Source organism: Mus pahari, chromosome 4 (assembly GCF_900095145.1).
Source record: "Mus pahari chromosome 4, PAHARI_EIJ_v1.1, whole genome shotgun sequence".
NCBI lineage: Eukaryota > Metazoa > Chordata > Mammalia > Rodentia > Muridae > Mus > Mus pahari.
This window is the reverse complement of record NC_034593.1, coordinates 70,762,010-70,779,770: the sequence shown is the minus strand read 5'-3', so window position 1 is coordinate 70,779,770 and position 17,761 is coordinate 70,762,010. Positions and strand designations below refer to the sequence as shown.

Below are 17,761 nucleotides of genomic sequence, written 5' to 3'. Positions count from 1 at the left end.
CCAGAGGACAACAGAAGTGAAAGACAGGGAACCTCCACAAGCCTCTTTAAAGACATGCCTTTAACACCAAACTTCTGATTAAACTCCATCTCTGAAAGGCTGACCACCTCCCCGCAGCAAGTAGACCAGTCACCAAACATTTGACACAGTCTTTTAGGGACACTTAGAACCCAAACACCTGTACTATTATATTCATGCATAGTTGCCCCTTGGGGCATTTGTTGGTGCCTCAACTTAATGTTAAATTAGGCAGTGAACTGGAGGGACTCTGCAGCTCTGTCAAGAGCTGGATCTGCAGCAGGGGTATGCAGGGATCTCTTCCTGTGAGGCATCCAGGCCCCATCTCTATTGCTCTCCTGGGTGGAACTGCACCAATCTGTTATTTAATTAGTTTAACTTAATGGCTTTAATAGATTCATTTTGAAGGGCATTGGCTGAGTAAATTTAGAGCTCATGGTAGTGTGAAGAAACAAAATATAGTTTCACTGGTTACAGAGTGGCTTTGTTCTCTCTCTCTCTCTCTTTCTCTCTCTCTCTCTCTCTCTCTCTCTCTCTCTCTCTCTCTCTCTCTCTGTGTGTGTGTGTGTGTGTGTGTGTGTGTGTGTGTTGGGGGGGTGATGTCCTTGGGTGCACAGGTGTCTTGGCACATGTGTAGAGGTCAGAAGACAACCTCAGCTACTGATCCTTGATTTCCATCTTTTTGATATAGGCCCTCAGTGCTGCTACACACACCAGGCCAATTGGCCTGCAAGTTCCCAGGCACTCTTCTGTCCCAGTGTCCCATCCTTCTGCAGGAGTGTTAGGACTCCGTACTCTCTCGTTGCGTGTGTTCCTTCTCACATCAGTTCTGAGGATTCCGACTCGGGTCCTCATTCTTGCCCAGCACACACTCTGCCCACTGGACCATCTCCTCGGCTCAGACGCTGCTTTTCTTTTCATATTCAAAGCGATCATTTCAGTCCACTGTACAGTCCAGTCTTTAAAGGACTGGTGGCACAATTTCTAGTTTTGCATTTTTCCCATATAACATATGCCACTCTGTTTATACAACAGGAACCCCTCTAGGACTTTGAATCAACAGAGGATTTATTTGCTTGCTTGCCTGCCTGCCTGCCTGCCTGCCTGCCTGCCTGCTCTCCTGCCTGCCTGCCTGCCTGCCTGCCTGCCTGCCTGCCTGCCTGTTTGCCTGCCTGCTTCTCTGCTTTCCTGTCTGCCTACCTGTCTGCCTACCTGTCTGCCTACCTGCCCACCTGCCTGTCTGCCTGCCTGCTCTCCTGCCTGCCTGCCTGCCTGCCTGCTCTCCTGTCTGCCTACCTGTCTGCCTGCCTGCCTGCCTGCCTGCTCTCCTGCCTGCCTACCTGCCTGCCTGTCTGCCTACCTGTCTGCCTGCCTGCTCTCCTGCCTGCCTGCTTCTCTGCTTTCCTGTCTGCCTGCTTCCTTGCTTATTTGCTTGCTTGCTTGCTTGCTTGCTTGCTTGCTTGCTTGCTTGCTTGCTTGCTTGCCTCTCTAAATCCTCACTAAATAGTCCAGAATGGCTTTGAACTTGCTGTCCTCTTTCCTCAACTTCCAGACAGATTCCCTTTCCTATTAAAACATAAAATGATGTCTTGTGGATTACCCAAGCATCTGTTCTGTTTCTGTCTCTTTCATCTTCTCTCTCTGGAGTGTTATTTTTTCCCCAACCTTGGCCATTATTCTGCATTGTGAGGAAGTGTAGGCCTTTGTTTCTAGCTTTGTCTTTCATAGAGCTGCAGTCTTTTTGTCTAACTGGACCAGGCTGGATGGCCCTACTAAAATGCCACAGTGACTCCTGATCCATCCGTGTGAGATGACAAACCGAAGGCAAAATTCTAATTAGAAAAACACAACCACCCTTAATTTTTCTCCTTTACAACACAAAATGTGTGCTGCACTTAATCTCATAAATCCATTCTTTCTGTCATTTTGCTTTGAAGACATGGTCTCACTATATACCTCATGTTGCCCTAGAATGCAAAGCCCAGACTGGCACTGAACTCTGGTCCTCCTCTGTTGGTCTCTCAAGTGCTAGAATCTCGGGTCCTTATGGGTTAGGAGACATCACCTTCCTAATTTCTCCTCCAGAAAGCGTTTCCTTTATCACGAATGTGACTGTCATGTAGAGGTGGCCATCTCTTACAGCTATCCAACAGGATATTGTTAAATTTTTGGTGGTTGCCATTATGATATGTGAGGGACGCTTCGGGGTTGTGGTCACTTTCATTTTCACATGGTGCAATGTCCAAGGCATCCCACCTAGGGGAAGTCTCGTGTTTGTTCTTTGCCCTGCTGAATAAAGGACACCAAGGAGAATGGGGAGTTGAAGAGACAGCAACCACACACACACACACACACACACACACACACACACACTTGGGGGGGTGGAAGTAATTCCATTATCAGGACTCCATTTAAATTTTGTTTTCCCTTGAAAATTAGGTAGCTTGATACCCAAAACAAAACACAGCAATCATGTCCCTGTCAATCTCACTGGAATGTATTTCCCTACAGTGCGCTCACGTTTTTGTTCATCAAAAGTGAAATTCCGAATAGCCCAGGCAGCTCGGACACAACACCACTGATGACAGAGCCTGTGAGTATTTCATTGGATGACTTTATTTGAAACATAAAATGTGTCTTAGGGTTACTATTGCTGTGAAGAGACACTATGACCACTGTAACTCATACAAGAAAACACTTAATGGGGGCTGGCTTACAGTTCAGAGATTCAGTCCATTTTTACCATGGCAGGAAGCATGGGAACGTGCTGGCAGACATGGTCTAGAGAGGTAGCCAGAAATTCTACATCTGGATCGGCAGATAGCAAAGAGAGAAAGCAATACTGGGCCTGGCTTGAACTTATGAAACTTCAAAGTCTGCTCCTGGTGACACATTTCCTCCAACAAGGCCACACCTAAGAGACATTTCCTTTGGGCCTATAGGAACCATTTTATTCATACTACCAGAATGTAATGACAAAACATAACTCTGACCCACATGAGAGAAGGCGGTATTTTTCCATCCCTCATGGCTGTAAAAACAGTTCAGGATATTTATCAGAAGTGGGTCAGGTTTCCATGGTGATGCCCCTCCCCAATGATGAGGCTGACTTTTTTGACAATAGATCTCTATCTAGTATATGATTGTAATTTTTCCAGAGGGTCCTTTGGGGGCTTACACAGCCCTGCGGAGAGATGAGAGTATCTTGGGATGAGGGAGGAGGCTGAGGAGAAGACACAAGGAAGGAGTTGGCAGAGGGAGCTAAGGAGACTCAAGGAGATCATGAGCCAGCAGGAAGTGGACTGGATTTTCTTTTCATTTCTGGTTTTATCTTTATCATGTTTTGCTTGCTGGCAATGACAGAAAATATACAAGGAGGGACTGTTTTGACCATGAAGAATATAAGTTTGTCTGAAATCAGTGTGAAACAGGACCAGCCTTAAAGAGACATGACATGGCATTGCCCAGCTGTCGAGGGCCTCATTGCAGAGCTTGTATGAGGGCGAGTTCATGTTGCCAGGAACCCAGTCCCAGGAAGACCTTCAGTCCCAGCCAGCTTCCCCATCTGCTAGGCGCCCTGAGCCCACACCCACGGCCACAGGCTTTACCTCCCTGGTAGCTTCCCCGCTGCACCACAATTCTGCCCCTACACACACACACACACACACACACACACACACACACACCTTTTCTTCTATCGACTGAGCTGGCTGACACCTTCATTAAATTGACCTAAAAAGAGAGAAGAGGGATATTGATTCCTAGGCATCTTTAAGGGCCGTGTGCTTCAAGAAAAGATAATTTGTCCCTGAGAGGAACCTCTTGTCCTTCTTACCTGATCCAGGGATCTAGACAATGCCTTGCAGCTAACCAGGCTTTAAACAAAGGAACAAAGTTTAAAAATAAAAATAAAAAAAAAAAAAACACCTTTGAGGAGTGATACATGGTAGGCCTACTAGATCTTCTAAGCCAGGTCAAGGAGTACAAACGACCAAGATTAAAGATATATGAGCATTAGAGTGGATGAGGAAGCCCGTGCAAGGCCAAGCACCGACTTAGGAAAACGGGACTCAGCAGGAACAGTGAATTCAGATCTCAAGCCTTATGCACACCAAGAGTGTAGTCAGCCGGAGGGCATGGAGGATCCCAGTCAATAACAGAAATGTTAAGTTTTCTTCAAGTTTGTCTCCCAGACTTTCCTCAACTTATCAGCCTAACCTTAAAACATGATGGCTGGGAGTATTTTAATTCAGTAAAACATAAAATAGATAGATAGATAGATAGATAGATAGATAGATAGATAGATAGATAGGTAAAATAATGTTATTGAGAGAGAAAAGAGACATTAATATGTTTATTGATTTTATGCATTCTACTGTAGAAAGTCTGAGTTTATTGGGTCTAATTTCTTTACAGTTTATTAAAATACACTAATGAACCATGAAATCTAATTTTTTATCAAATAGCTACACATTAATCTGTGGAAAATGCTTTGAAAACTGGAGGGGTGGAGTCGTGGGTGACTTGTGCTTCTGTTGAGGCATGTTTGAGAGGGGAGGAAGCCCTGCAAGCCTTTGCGTGGCACTGAAATGGTCTGCTAGAGGTCTTCAGGTCTCTCTGATGGCTTCCGCAGGCGATCAACGGAACCGAAGACCCGAGGGCCGATTCCTCCTGGGTGGATAGACTTTCTACCACGTACCGCCGCATCGTGTAAGGCGAGGCAGCTTCTCTCTCCTGTTGTGTTTCGTGTTTTCTAAAACAGAGGGTCCAGAGAGAGGTGGTGAAATTCATCTGATCCCAGGAAGAAAATGATGCTGAAAACTTGCACTTCCACCTCCTGGGGGACAGGGTTCTTTACACTCTGGTGAAATTTCAGTACAGAAGATGCCTGGAGGCATACTGTACCTGAGCAATTAGCCAGTGACAACAGCAATTGTATTTTGTAGGACTTTAATGCCAAAAGTATAGCTGCATAATGACCGGGTAGTGAGTATTCACAGTCTAATCAAATAGTGTGCTCCATTTGACCAGCAGGAGGCTGCCACCCTTCTTTCCCTAGTGACTGTTTTATGATCCCAAGTATCTATTGTCAAATACAATAGGACATTTTGTCCCTAATCCCATGTCTCCCTCATAAGCACTTCAGAGATGCCTTAAAGCACCCTATCTCTATTTAGGGTATAGGGGGGGTTAGTGGTTTGGTTTTTTTTTTTTTTTTTTAACTTACTTTTTTGTTTGTTTTTTTATTTTTTTCTCCACAGAGCCAAACTATTTAAAACACACTATAATACACAGCTTTGATTCTCGTGTTCTTTAAATATACTTAAATAAAGTTATTAAAATTGACAAGGAATTTGTTCTTAGGCTTAGGGGAGGGTTTTTTTTTTTTTTTTTTTTTTTTTTTTTTTTTTTTGAGACTTTGTTTTTACAGCCCTGGCTGTCCTGGAACTAACTCTGTAGACCAGGCTGGCCTCGAACTCAGAAATCCTCCTGCCTCTGCCTCCCGAGTGCTGGGATTAAAAGCGTGTGCCACCACGCCCGGCTCTTAGGGGAGGTTTTAATTTATCTTGTGGTTTTGGTTTTTGTTTGCTTCTTTTTTCAGCTGAATCTCGGTATGCACTCCATACTGCTTCAAGCGTACAATCCTCCACTCTGTGATTACAGCACTTCGGCACCAGGCTTTGAAGACAGGGGTCTTGTCTAAAACGGCTTCCCTCTTTTAAATGCTTGTTTGTATGAAGATGAAGGGACTGCCCATCTTCTCCCTCAACCCCACCCCCACGAACGTCAGTTCCTGTTCTATGCATGCAGGGCCCAAGGCCAAGGAGTTGACAGTGTTTGAAATGAAACATTACTTCTTCTCATAAAGGATTTTTTTATACCTAAAATATTCAGATTCTTAGGGTCAATGAACACTCCTTGACACGATCATAATCAATTCTGTCTCTGCAGCCATTCTAAACAGTAGTGCATTTGTCCAGAGTCTGTCCTGGTTCCATGAGGACCCTGGGACATGTGTCTGAGGGGAATTTGAAACAAAAATGTCCATCCACAATTGCCTCATACATCTGTTTATTTGTATGGCTTACGAACGTCAACGGCAATTCTCTCAGCTCGTGACCATTGGTAATAGTGGTTCCTCACTCCCTCTGCATGTCATGTCCTTCCATCATGACACAATAGACGGCTGAGGCTACATTTCTCTCCTCATGACCCACAGAGGCCAAGGCGAGGTCTGGCTTCTGCTAAACTGCTAAGAATTGGAAGAAAGCTTTTCTTGTGGTTCCATTTGTGTGTCGGAAACATTTCCTCTGACCAAGATACACAGTGGTTTTCTTGTTGTTTCTTAAGGGGCTGCAGCCTTGCGGTAGTATCTGGAATACTCTATGGATCTACATTTGTGCCAATCATTTACATCAAGGATCACAGCAGAAGAAATGACAGTGTGTACGCAGGTGCTAGCCAGTATGGTGAGTGAAGGGTCTTCCTACTGAGACTCTATTAATAGAAAAAGGAGCTATGATCAAGTCAGCACTCCGTGTGCATTTGTCTTCTCATTTGTAAGTGCTGAATCAAAAGGCACCAGAAATAAAGGTAGCAGTGGACATTGAAATGTTTTCACGGGATCCGTAACATACAAATGGATTCAACTATGGTCACGATTTACTTCCACTGCTGGGATCTCAGCAAGGGGATCTCAGCTTTCCACTAATATCGAGATATTGTGAAGAGTGATTTATGTCTAATATCATGACCTCTGGGGAAGATATGTGTGATGATATGTGTTCTGTGCTTTTAAAAAGTTAAAATATAGCACACAGTATTCTTTTTTGTTTTTTTCCAGCAATTTTAATTCAAGGAACGTTTCTACAGAAAGACTCATATATTTTCATAAAGAGGAAAGGCGGGAATGTTCATTGTGACATTTACAGCAATATAAAACTGAAACTAGGTTAAATGTCCGTGAATGAAGGAAGATTTGAAACAGCTAAGATATATGCGCATGACAGAGTATCATGCCATTATTCAAAATTTGGCGGGTGCACATGTATCAACAGACTCTCCATGATGCATAGCACACAGTATTCTTAAACCAAGTAAATGTCCCAAGTGTATCAGAGGATAGTCTTTTTCAAGCACAAAGTGGTCCATCCGAAAGGGTCGGCATAATGCCTTCAGTGCTAAAATCAGCATCTCAGGAGCAAACTGAACCTTCTGTGCAGCACCCCTCGCAAGCTGAAAGGGAGATGAGAGGATCTTCTGTTGGGGGTCTTATAATTCCACAGAAGCACGGCATGCTTAAGGAAGCAAGGAGAAAGTGAAGTTCTGGTTATGTGATGTAGAAAACTCAATGTGATTGGTTACCTAGATAAGAGAGAAATGTGAATGCAGAACGAACAATTGGATAAGACAGGAAAGTCACAAGCTCAAGGCCATTTGAGTCCCCATAGGGAGAACTTGAGTTATCGTTGAAGTTTGAACTTGACCTTGAGGCTGCTGGCTCCGCTCCTCCTTCCTGGACTTGGCTCCAAGTGCAGTACTAGAATGTTCTTCTGACCTCATTTACTTTAAAGTTTTATGTAAATTATTTTTTAGATTTTCTTTTCTTTTTAAAAGATAATTACTAGAGGAAAATTTTATCAAAGGAAGGAGAAAAAAAAATAGGAAAAAAAAAAAAGAGCCAAAAGTGAGTTTGACATCTTTGTGGAACACTTGTACACTTGCTTGAAATAAGCCATGAATTTGGTTCTCATGGCCACAAGGGAAATTAATTCAGTCCCAGAAGTCAGTAAACACAGATAAAAACAATTGACTGTTCAGGAAGAAAGCCCTTCCTGGTCCTGGGACATAATAAACAATGCCCTCAACTGTCTTTTACTGTCAATACACAATGAGTTTTTAGGTGTTGTTCTTACAACTCTGACTGTATGACGCACTCTGACCAGAGCAAACTTTATTCCAGTTTGTTAAGCAATTATCCTCAGCAGGCCATTACTCTGTTTTGTTTAAAAGCACATCTGTATCATGTGCTCTGATGTAAGGTCTTCTGCAGAAACCAACTGGTTAGCCCCTAATGCAACAGACACCATTGCTGTTGCCATTTCACGGCTGAAAACTATTAAATCAGAGCGCTATTAGGCAGGTTTCTCAAGTCCCACATCAGTGAGGAAAGATTCGCCTTTTTTGGTCTGTGCTTTTACAGCACCGTTATGACATCCTTTTGTGGATAGATGGATGGATTTCATCTCTATGATCTACAATGTGATTTCGGGTTTAGAAGAAGAGATAGACATGCCATTCAAGTCTTCGTCCGAGAGCACGCCACGCATCCCTGTCAAAACTGTAGATGAGAGAAGCCTTGACTGGAAGGTAGAACCCTAGCCAAGCTCCTGCCGCGCACCCATCTGGGTGGCACAGTGCCATCTGCTCAGGCTGTCAGTGATATTAGAGTCCCCGGGATGGGCCACCATGTGTGCATCATTACCCCGCCTTACAGCTAGTTTGTTGTAAACACTTAGACAAAGCTGTCTTTGGAATAACTTCCAACACTTTATGACTTCCAGCTCAGCTGTCATCTGCAACAGAAGTGCTGATCTCTGAGTGGATCAACAGACCTTGGAGTTTGGGGACACACAAGTGCCCATTTTTAATCCACATTCTCCCCTCTGGTCTACATCAAGAATTACCACAGTTGCTGAGGGCCACAGTAAAAATAGGGCTGGGTGCCTATTCATTCTTTAAAGGCAACTTGACCTCGTAGTCGGACACTCTTCACTGTTTCTGAGATTTCCAGGGTTATAGGAAAAGCAGCCCGATAGATTCTCGCTGTAGTTAACTTACTTCACATTTCTAGGTTTCTTTTTTTTTTTTTTTTTTTGGTTTTTTGAGACAGGGTTTCTCTGTATAGCCCTGGCTGTCCTGGAACTCACCTTGTAGACCAGGCTGGCCTCGAACTCAGAAATCCGCCTGCCTCTGCCTCCCGAGTGCTGGGATTAAAGGCGTGCGCCACCANGCCCGGCTCCACTTCACATTTCTAGATTTTTAAATCCATTTATTAAAATTCGAAACAAAGAGCACGTTGGAGATTTAGAATAATTAGGTATAATGAATGGCCCTGCGCATTTAAGGTCAGTTTCTGTGAGTTTGTTTTATGTTCAGAAATTAGCAATTGTTGAGGTGGTTAAAATGATGCTTGCATTTCGTCATCCACGTTTGCAGATTTAGACTACATGTTCGCACACTCCAGCGGCATCTTTCTTACAAGTACAGTCTACTTTGTGGCCTACTGTGTGGCCATGAAAAATCGGCCAAAGCTCTATCCAGAGGCAGTCCTCCCAGGTAAGAACGTATATTAACTACAAAATCGTACCAGTCTGTGAAAGTGCCAGTCCCACTAAATGAACCTGAATCATCATTAGAGAGTGGGGAAAGGGGAAGAAAGAGAAGATCTCAAAGATGGGGAGGGCGAAAGAGAGAGGGAGGGAGGGAGAGAGAGAGAGACAGAGAGAGACAGAGAGAGAACTAGGAGGGCGAAAGAGAGAGGGAGGGAGGGAGAGAGAGAGAGACAGAGAGAGACAGAGAGAGAACTAGTTCTCTTAGGTGTTAGTTCACCATAAAATACGAAGCACTGAAAAATAAATAAATAAGCAAACAATCAAACAAGAAACTGTGTACGCGATGTTATGTTAGTATCGAACCTAAATTGTCAAAAGATTTTGATGTTTCTTGTGTGATAGGCTCTTCTATTAGGGTCATCCGTCTTTACTATTTTTTTTTCTACCGTTTTAAGATTAGCCTTACGAGTCAACTCCCTGTGCCTGTACTCACAATAAAAGAAGTATCAACAGATGAGAGTCTGAAGTCACTTAGAAAAGTAGTTTATCCAAAAAGTTCAAAAGGAAAAAAAAAAAAAGATTCTGGAGTGTTAATAGAAAGTGTGTTTGGGGTTATAATCCTTTAGTCATTGACTGTTAAAAATAACAGTTTCTCACTAAAGAGTTCAGCATGATTCAATTTGGACCATGTATCCAAAAGTAAATGCTTTTACATACACAAAGCATCTGGTTCTTTTGAGTGTCTGACTGATAAGCAACAGTGGAGTACTTATTGAACACCTGGCTAGCGCATTGCAGATTGCTTAGCTAGGGTTTTCTCTTAAAGGATGGGATTCTGTCCGCCCCCAGCTCAGCACCAGTCCCAAGCTCACTCCGCAGGGTGTGTCTAGGTCCCTCTCCTTTCCTCAGTCCCTACTGCAGCTCCTCCTTAATATCCACGAAGGGAATAATTCATCATCTTCCTCACAGAATCCTGGAGCAGAGGAATGGATCGCCTTCTAAAGCGATCACAAAGCGTAGCTCAGAGCTCCAGAGGGGCCAGCGTTGTTTATAGGAATGCTTCTATCCGTGCTTTCACAGCCCCTGGTGTAGGAGGTGTAGGAGCCCCCTCAGCAGAGGCCCATCAACCTCCGCCCCCCCCCCCCCCCCGCCTCTGCCTGCCTCCTGCATGTGCTCCCTTGTGTTCCAGGCTTCCTGTCAGGGATGCTGTGGGCCATCGCCACCTGCTGCTGGTTCATCGCCAACCACTCACTAAGCGCTGTGATCAGCTTCCCCATCATCACTGCTGTAAGTGGCCGGTTTCCTGGGTTGTTTTGACACTAAAAATAGACAAGCTGCCACTCTCTCGAGTCGACACATGCTTGGTTACTAAGGAACAAACGTTTAAAACCTCTTTTTAACAGATTTGCAAACACCCAGTCTTCTACATCCCCGAAGTGTTTCCATCGGTCTCTTTACCTAATGACATCTGGGATACCTTATAATTTTCTACTCATGACTCTCTCAGGCTCATTTGTGTGACACTGTATAAATATAATGTGAGACGCAAAGTTCTTCAAACTCCTCTTGGCACTCAGTATGTGTCCTTGGGTTGAGGAAGCTTTTAAAAATTATGATGACATTAACCATAGGGACTGATGTCTGCTCCTGTGGGTTTGGAGGGCTTAATTATGTGAAACATAAGTAACAGCAAAACCCAAAATGCTTATTTTGACAAAACCTAAGTAATGTTAAAGTCATCCCCACTTTGAAGATGAAGTGCAGGTACTCACAGAACCCGTGGAAACCAGAATTTCTGAGAACAGTTCCCACAGCTCCTGTGGGCCTCCGGCTCATCATCACCTTAAGACAGTCTTCAGCCTCCTCTTTATATAGCTATATATAAAAATAAAACCATGTAAGCCAGCAATGGGAGTCCCTGGTGGTAATGACAAGAGTGAAAAAAGTATAGTATATATGTATGTGTGTGTATAACATATATGTGCATGTGTGTGTATTTATATACATATATATAATGTATATATATATATGTGTGTGTATGTGTGTGTATATTTATATACACATATATATGTATTATAATGTGTATATATATGTTTGTGTGTATATATATTATATACACTATATATATATAGTATAGTATATAAGTGGGCATTTTCTTTAAGGATCTTATCGTTATTATTTTTAACTATGTTTATGCATGTATGCCTGTGTGTGGTGTGTGTGGGCATGTGTACCTGAGTACAGATCCCCCTGGAGCTGGAGTCACAGGCGTTGTGAGCCATGTAAGATAAATTAGGAACAGAGCTTGGGTCCTCAGCAAGAGCAGTCATGATGGGCCCTTTCCTGTTGAGCCTCTACCGCAGTGTTCCGCTCTTCTGATGATCTAGTCTCTTAATTCCTAAGCAATCAACCCAGACATTCCTTCCTTAAGTCGTTTTAGTAACACACCTGTGTAAACTGAAAAAAATTAAACCTTGACTAGTCTAAAACATTTCATAAAGGCTTGATGTGGGTTTCAAACAGTATTTTGTCTGTTTCCAAGATGGTGTCTTTGTAGCCCAAGCTGCCCTCAAATTTACAACCCTCCTGTATTAGCCTCCAGAATGTTAGAAATCACAATCGTGTCTCACCAAGCCTGGCTCACACAGTGTTCTTTGGATTGCTCTGTATTTATCAAATAATCTGCAAACAAAACTAAATTCAAATAAAATCTAAGTGGCATTTTTGTTTAGACAGCCTGAATGTTGGCATGAAAAGGAAATGCCTAAGTCTGCAAGTCTCAATAATTTTTTTATTAGATCCCAAATCTTTTTTTTTTCCTTTTTTGGGGGGAGGGTGGCGAGTTTTTCGAGACAGGGTTTCTCTGTGTAGCCCTGGCTTTCCTGGAACTCACTCTGTAGTCCAGGCTGTCCTCGAACTCGGAAATCCACTTGCCTCTGGCTCCCAAGTGCTGGGATCAAAGGCGTGCGCCACCACTGCCCGGCTAGATCCCAAATCTTTATGAAAGGAAGGAGAGGAAGGAGGAGGAAGGAAGACCCCATTTCCCAGTGCGTGGACCCCCACTCTCTGTTTCCTTTCTGCCCTGGCAACTCTAAAACTAAATAAATCATTCAGGAGGCTTTGTTTCTACTCATTAATAGTGTGTATGCACCAAGCATCATGCTAAGCTGTAGGTTTGACTTCCTGAGACAGTACCAAACCCACCTTCCTTTTCACTTAGATGTCAACACGTATTATTTTATAAAACGAAAATACACAGTTCAAGCATCCCAAGCAGTTGCAGCTACTGTGAAACAGCCTCTCTCTCTCTCTCTCTCTCTCTCTCTCTCTCTCCATCTCTCCTTTGCCTGGGCTGTACTTTACGTTAGCAGAATAAAACCACTTCCTAAAACCACATATATCTTCACAGCAATGCTCAGACCATGGGTAAAGGGTAATTTTAAACATCATCAGGTAGGATGCTTCAGAGACCAGGGGCACCCTATGGTCCTTTCTTCTCCGGAGGGAAATGCATTTTCAGACTGAAGAGGATAAAGATTCCTGAGCAATCAGTGTAATATTGATGTTTTGGCCCACCCTTTCAAAGCGGGTGCTTCTCATTGGAGTTGGATTCCTGAGACAAGCACTTTGCAAATCTGATGTAAGGCGGTTCCTTTGACCTATTTCTCTGCCCCCTTTGATGCTGACTTCGCAGATGGTGATAAATGGAGAACAAGGCATTTTTATTGCTTCCCTTCCATGCTAGAAGCAGCAGAATCAAACTTTATTGGGCCAGCCCTGTAGACAGTGGGAGTGGTGTGGGAGAGAGAACATTGTGGAATTGTTTATTGAAGCTCTTCCAGAGTCCCTGCAGGGCTTGAAAAGGAGTCATTAAAATTCTGCTCTCGTATGTCTTCTTCTTCACCGACATCACAGCTAAGCCAACTCCACTGTTTGCCTTGCTGGTGAAAAACATTCGTTGCAGACCTGAACAGCTTCACATTTTCAGACTGTAGAAATGGGTATTTTCTTGTTTTGTCTCATTTCCCATTTTGTATGCTTTTTTAACTCTTGACCTTGCCTCCAGGAACTCCCATTGCTTGCTTACATGGATATAAATATATTTTTTTTTCTTACATGGATATATATATACACACACACACACACACACACACACACACACATACATTTCCTTCATGTTTAGTGTTAGGCAAAGTTGATTGGTCTACATGGGGGCCTATTACTGCCATTGTCTATCAGAGATGCCCTTGCTTCGTTTAGGAGATCAGATCATGTAGCTAACGCTGAGAAAAAGTAAGGTGTAGCCATATACTTCATTTTATCAATCTTTTTATGTGTGTCTAAGAAGTACATCAAGAGAAAAACAAGCTATTTGTTTATTTTAAAAGAGGACGGTTATTTGTTTCTCTTCTGTCTTTTGGGTTGTTTGTCGGTCGGTCGGTTGGTTGGTTGGTTTTTGTATGCAGGTTTAAAACCAGGATTTCCCACACATGAGGGAGCACTAAGGTAGAGCCCCTCCCCTTTCCAATCTACCTTTTTAGACAAGCTAGCCGGGCTGGCTTTGAACTCAGTCTTTAACTCTGCAAGCCTTCAATTTTTAGTCCTCCTGCCTTAGCTTCCCTGGTATCCAGGACTACACACCCACACTACAAGGCCTGACTAAAATAGTTTATCATAAGCATATCACATTAAAGAAAATTGTTTAATGTGATAAAATATTACAGCATCATCAAAATAATAGCAATAATGACCATGAAGACAAAAAAATAGCAACAGAAAGAAAGAAAGAAAGAAAGAAAGAAAGAAAGAAAGAAAGAAAGAAAGAAAGAAAGAAGAAAGAGAGAAAGGAAGGAAGAAAGAAAGAAAAAGAAAGGAAGGAAGGAAGAGAAAGAAAGAAAGAAAGAAAGAAAGAAAGAAAGAAAGAAAGAAAGAAAGAAAGAAAGAAAGAAAGAAAGAAGAAAGAAGAAAGAAGAAAGAAAAGAAAGGAAGAAATCTGTCTTATTTAAAGATGTTACTTTGATTTTTGGATGAATATGGAACTATAGTTTAGATTATAGGGGTTACCTACCCCCCAAAAATTATGTTGCTTATAGCTTACTGTATTTTTCTAGGATGCAGTTATATTTTTTAAAAGTCCAATAAAATTAAAGCTTTTTTTTTCCAATTTAAGGGTCCTGGACTTATTGCTGCACTTTGGGGGGTCCTCATTTTCAAGGAAATACAGGTAAGGAGGAAGAAATGATTGCTGTCCCCGAATCTCAGTCTTAAGAACTTAGGATAGATGATATGTTTCTTCTTTAAACCAAGTTATTGGGTGCCCTGTGCTGAACTAGTTCTAGGTTAAGACTTCTGAAAAGTAAAGCGCTAGTGTGGGCCTCACATACTTGGGCGTGTGTGCACCAGAAGCTGGGCTCCACCTGACAGCTCTGGGTGCTGCACTTCACCAATAGACAATTGGACACAGTCTCTAGTACTGAGGCTCCCAGCAAGTCAGACAACTTACCTGGCCTAGGCCCAACCTACAAAGCTCTGACCAAAGACAAACTAATGTGCTCTAACCTGATTCCTTATTAAACTGCAAAAAGTGTATGTAACATTTAGGTCTTGGAATTACATGTTAAGGGTAATTACTCTTTCTCTTTTTTTTTTTTTTTGGGGGGGGGGGGGTTCCGAGACAGGGTTTCTCTGTATAGCCCTGGCTGCCCTGGAACTCACTCTGTAGACCAGGCTGGCCTCGATCTCAGAAATCCACCTGCCTCTGCCTCCCAAGTGCTGGGATTAAAGGCGTGCGCCACCACCGCCCTGCTGGGGTAATTACTCTTAGAAATAGTTTTTTATTTACTTGTTCATTTATTTATGCACGCATGTATGTGGGTATGTGCGTGCAGTGGCTGGAAGAGGGTGCGGCTGCCCTGGAGCTGGAGCTCAGGCAGTTGTAAGCTGCCCCATGTGGGTATACTGGGAACTGAATTCTCTCTTGGAAGAGCAGCAAGCCCTGTTAACCACTGCACCAGCCAGCCAGCCCCAAGTGTGACTAATCCTGGTAAGAGTTATGAATTAAAAAACACAGTCCCTTAGCCGCGTCCACACCCTCTCCATTCTGGGTACTGTTTCTTTTGTATCTGGGGTTGCTGCACAAATTTACCTCTGCTCTGTGAATTTGTGCTCCTAAGGAACTGCCAGGAAAAGATAACAGATAAGGATGGGAAAACTCGGTGTGCAGAGAGAGTCCTGCTGTGTGGTTAGGAGAGCCAGCCTCCTGTACAACTGTCAGTTTGGCCTCTTCTGTTGGACTCTGATTCATGGGGCAATCCCACGAGGGCGCTCCTTCTGGTCTTCCCTCACAGCAGACCTGGCCAAAGAGCAGTAACAGGGAACCCTTTCCCCAACTTTAACTCTTACATGATCCACCCACACCACTAGGTTTCCACCCATACTTTATTGGCCAGGCATTCCTGGGGGTGATGCTGAGAAATGCAGCTCTCAGCTCTGCTGAGACTCACCCATGAGCAGCACCCAGCCTTCACAGATGCACCCTGCACAGTAAGTCAGTCAATTCTCTGCAGAGACACGGCATCCCATCTCCAGCCTCCCTCCCCATTTGCCCCTCTCTTAAGTAACTTTAGATTACCTGCCTTGGTGAGCTGAATTTAATCAGTGTTTCGGTGAGAGGAGGGCAACCACCTTCACTTTCCCTGCAGATGTGACGAAGGCTGCATATCTATATTCTTATCTCCCCCACCCCAATGGACCTCTCAGAATCCCTGTGTGCTCACTCCATGTCCACAGTTAAATCATATCACTTCTAAGGAAACGGCAATAGTAGCATTCTATGATCTCCGTGCTAGATGATCTACAACTTAGGAAGGGAGACTAACTCTGTTGGTAAAGTGCTTAACTTGAAGCATGGAGACCTGAGTTTGGTTCCAGAATGCAGGTGTGGTGGTGCACACTTGTAATCCAAGCACTGGAGAGGCAAAAAAAAAAAAAAAAGGAGGTCCCTGGGACTCCCTAGCTACCCAGCCCAGCCTAGGTGACAAGGCCACTCGGGTGGAATGTGTATCTCGGGTCAGTGAGGCAGTAGTCTGGTTTTGGAGCGTATAGATCTTGCCTTACAGTGTTTGGAGTCTAGCTGTACAAAGGCGTGAGTGGGTACCTACTAGCCATCATTCAGAAAGAAACAGGCAAGGCAAAGAGGGTGCTGGGAACCATTCTGTGTGAAAAATGGCTGAAGGGGCTAAGATATTACCCAGAAAGGACGCACAGGGACTGAAGATGGTCGTTTCTCAGTGTTTGAGGGTTTAATCTCAGGAGGGAAGCTATTGAAATCGATCTATGTGTACCCCTGAAGATAGATCTCATGGAAATGAAATATGTCTGCTTACAACAGGTATTTCTTTGAGACTGGGACCGTGACTGAGCTACATCGGGATGAGGCAATTCATGCCTTCCATCTTTAACACTAGTGCCCATGCATAGCAGCAAAAGCTAATCTTCCTCACACCTCTCTTCGTTTCTTTAGACCCATCTCCATCATACCATTGGTGTTCCATCTTCTTTCTCGAAGACTAGGGTGCCTCCTTGGTCTCCTTACATTGATTCTGGCCCCTCCCATCTGTTTCACATCCTCTCCCCCCCAAAAAATGTAGACTTTACAGAATGCAAATCTAAAATTTCAACACCCTCATCTTCCTGCTCCTTTAATGCCTTCTTATTGCTTGAAAAAATAAGACCTATAGGCTCTTGAATGCCCAGCAGGCCATTCACCCCCATCCCCACTGTCTTATTGCCGTGAAGAGACACCATGACCATGGCCACTTTTATAAAAGAAAACACTTAACTGGGGCTGTCTCATCGTTCAGGGGCTTAGCCCATCATCAGCATGGTGAGAAGCATGGTGGCATACAAGCAGCCACGGTGCTGGAGAGGGCCTGAGAGTTCTACATCTGGATCTACAGGCAGCAGGAAGGAGACTACCACACTGGGTGTGGCTTGAGCATCTGAGACCTCAAGACCCGCCCACAGGGACACACTTCCCCCAGTGAAGCCACACCTGCTCCAGCAAGGCCACACCCCCTACTAGTGTCACTCCCAGTGAGCCCATGGGGGCCATTCATTCAAACCACCACCACTCACCTTCAAGCTCCAGGCATACTGAAACCACCCCGGAAACAGCCATGCTTTCAGCCTTCGCACGGAACAACAGGGCGTGCGTTGAGGGCGCTCACAAATGTTTATTCAGTGAATGGATTAGTAAGACTCTTACAGGTTTTCTTAGGAGATTCGTCGATTGCCAGGAGAGGACAAAAAAAGAAGGAAAAGAGAGAGGGGGAGGGAGGGAGGGAGAGAGAGAGAGAGAGAGAGAGAGAGAGAGAGAGAGAGGAGAGAGAAGAAGAAGAAGAAGAAGA

General features: G+C 43.9%; 1 protein-coding gene across 2 annotated transcripts in view; it reads left to right on the top strand.

Annotated features, from left to right (window-relative positions):
• Window positions 1-17,761, top strand: part of Tmem144 (transmembrane protein 144) — a 77,794-nt gene that overhangs the window by 58,753 nt on the left and 1,280 nt on the right. For both annotated transcript variants that reach the window (XM_029537998.1, XM_029537999.1), the window contains 6 exons: window positions 2,530-2,611; window positions 4,652-4,728; window positions 6,370-6,488; window positions 9,238-9,357; window positions 10,543-10,640; window positions 14,524-14,577. In XM_029537998.1, the coding sequence (XP_029393858.1) occupies window positions 2,530-2,611; window positions 4,652-4,728; window positions 6,370-6,488; window positions 9,238-9,357; window positions 10,543-10,640; window positions 14,524-14,577 (550 nt within the window). The remainder of the gene's footprint in view (window positions 1-2,529; window positions 2,612-4,651; window positions 4,729-6,369; window positions 6,489-9,237; window positions 9,358-10,542; window positions 10,641-14,523; window positions 14,578-17,761) is intronic.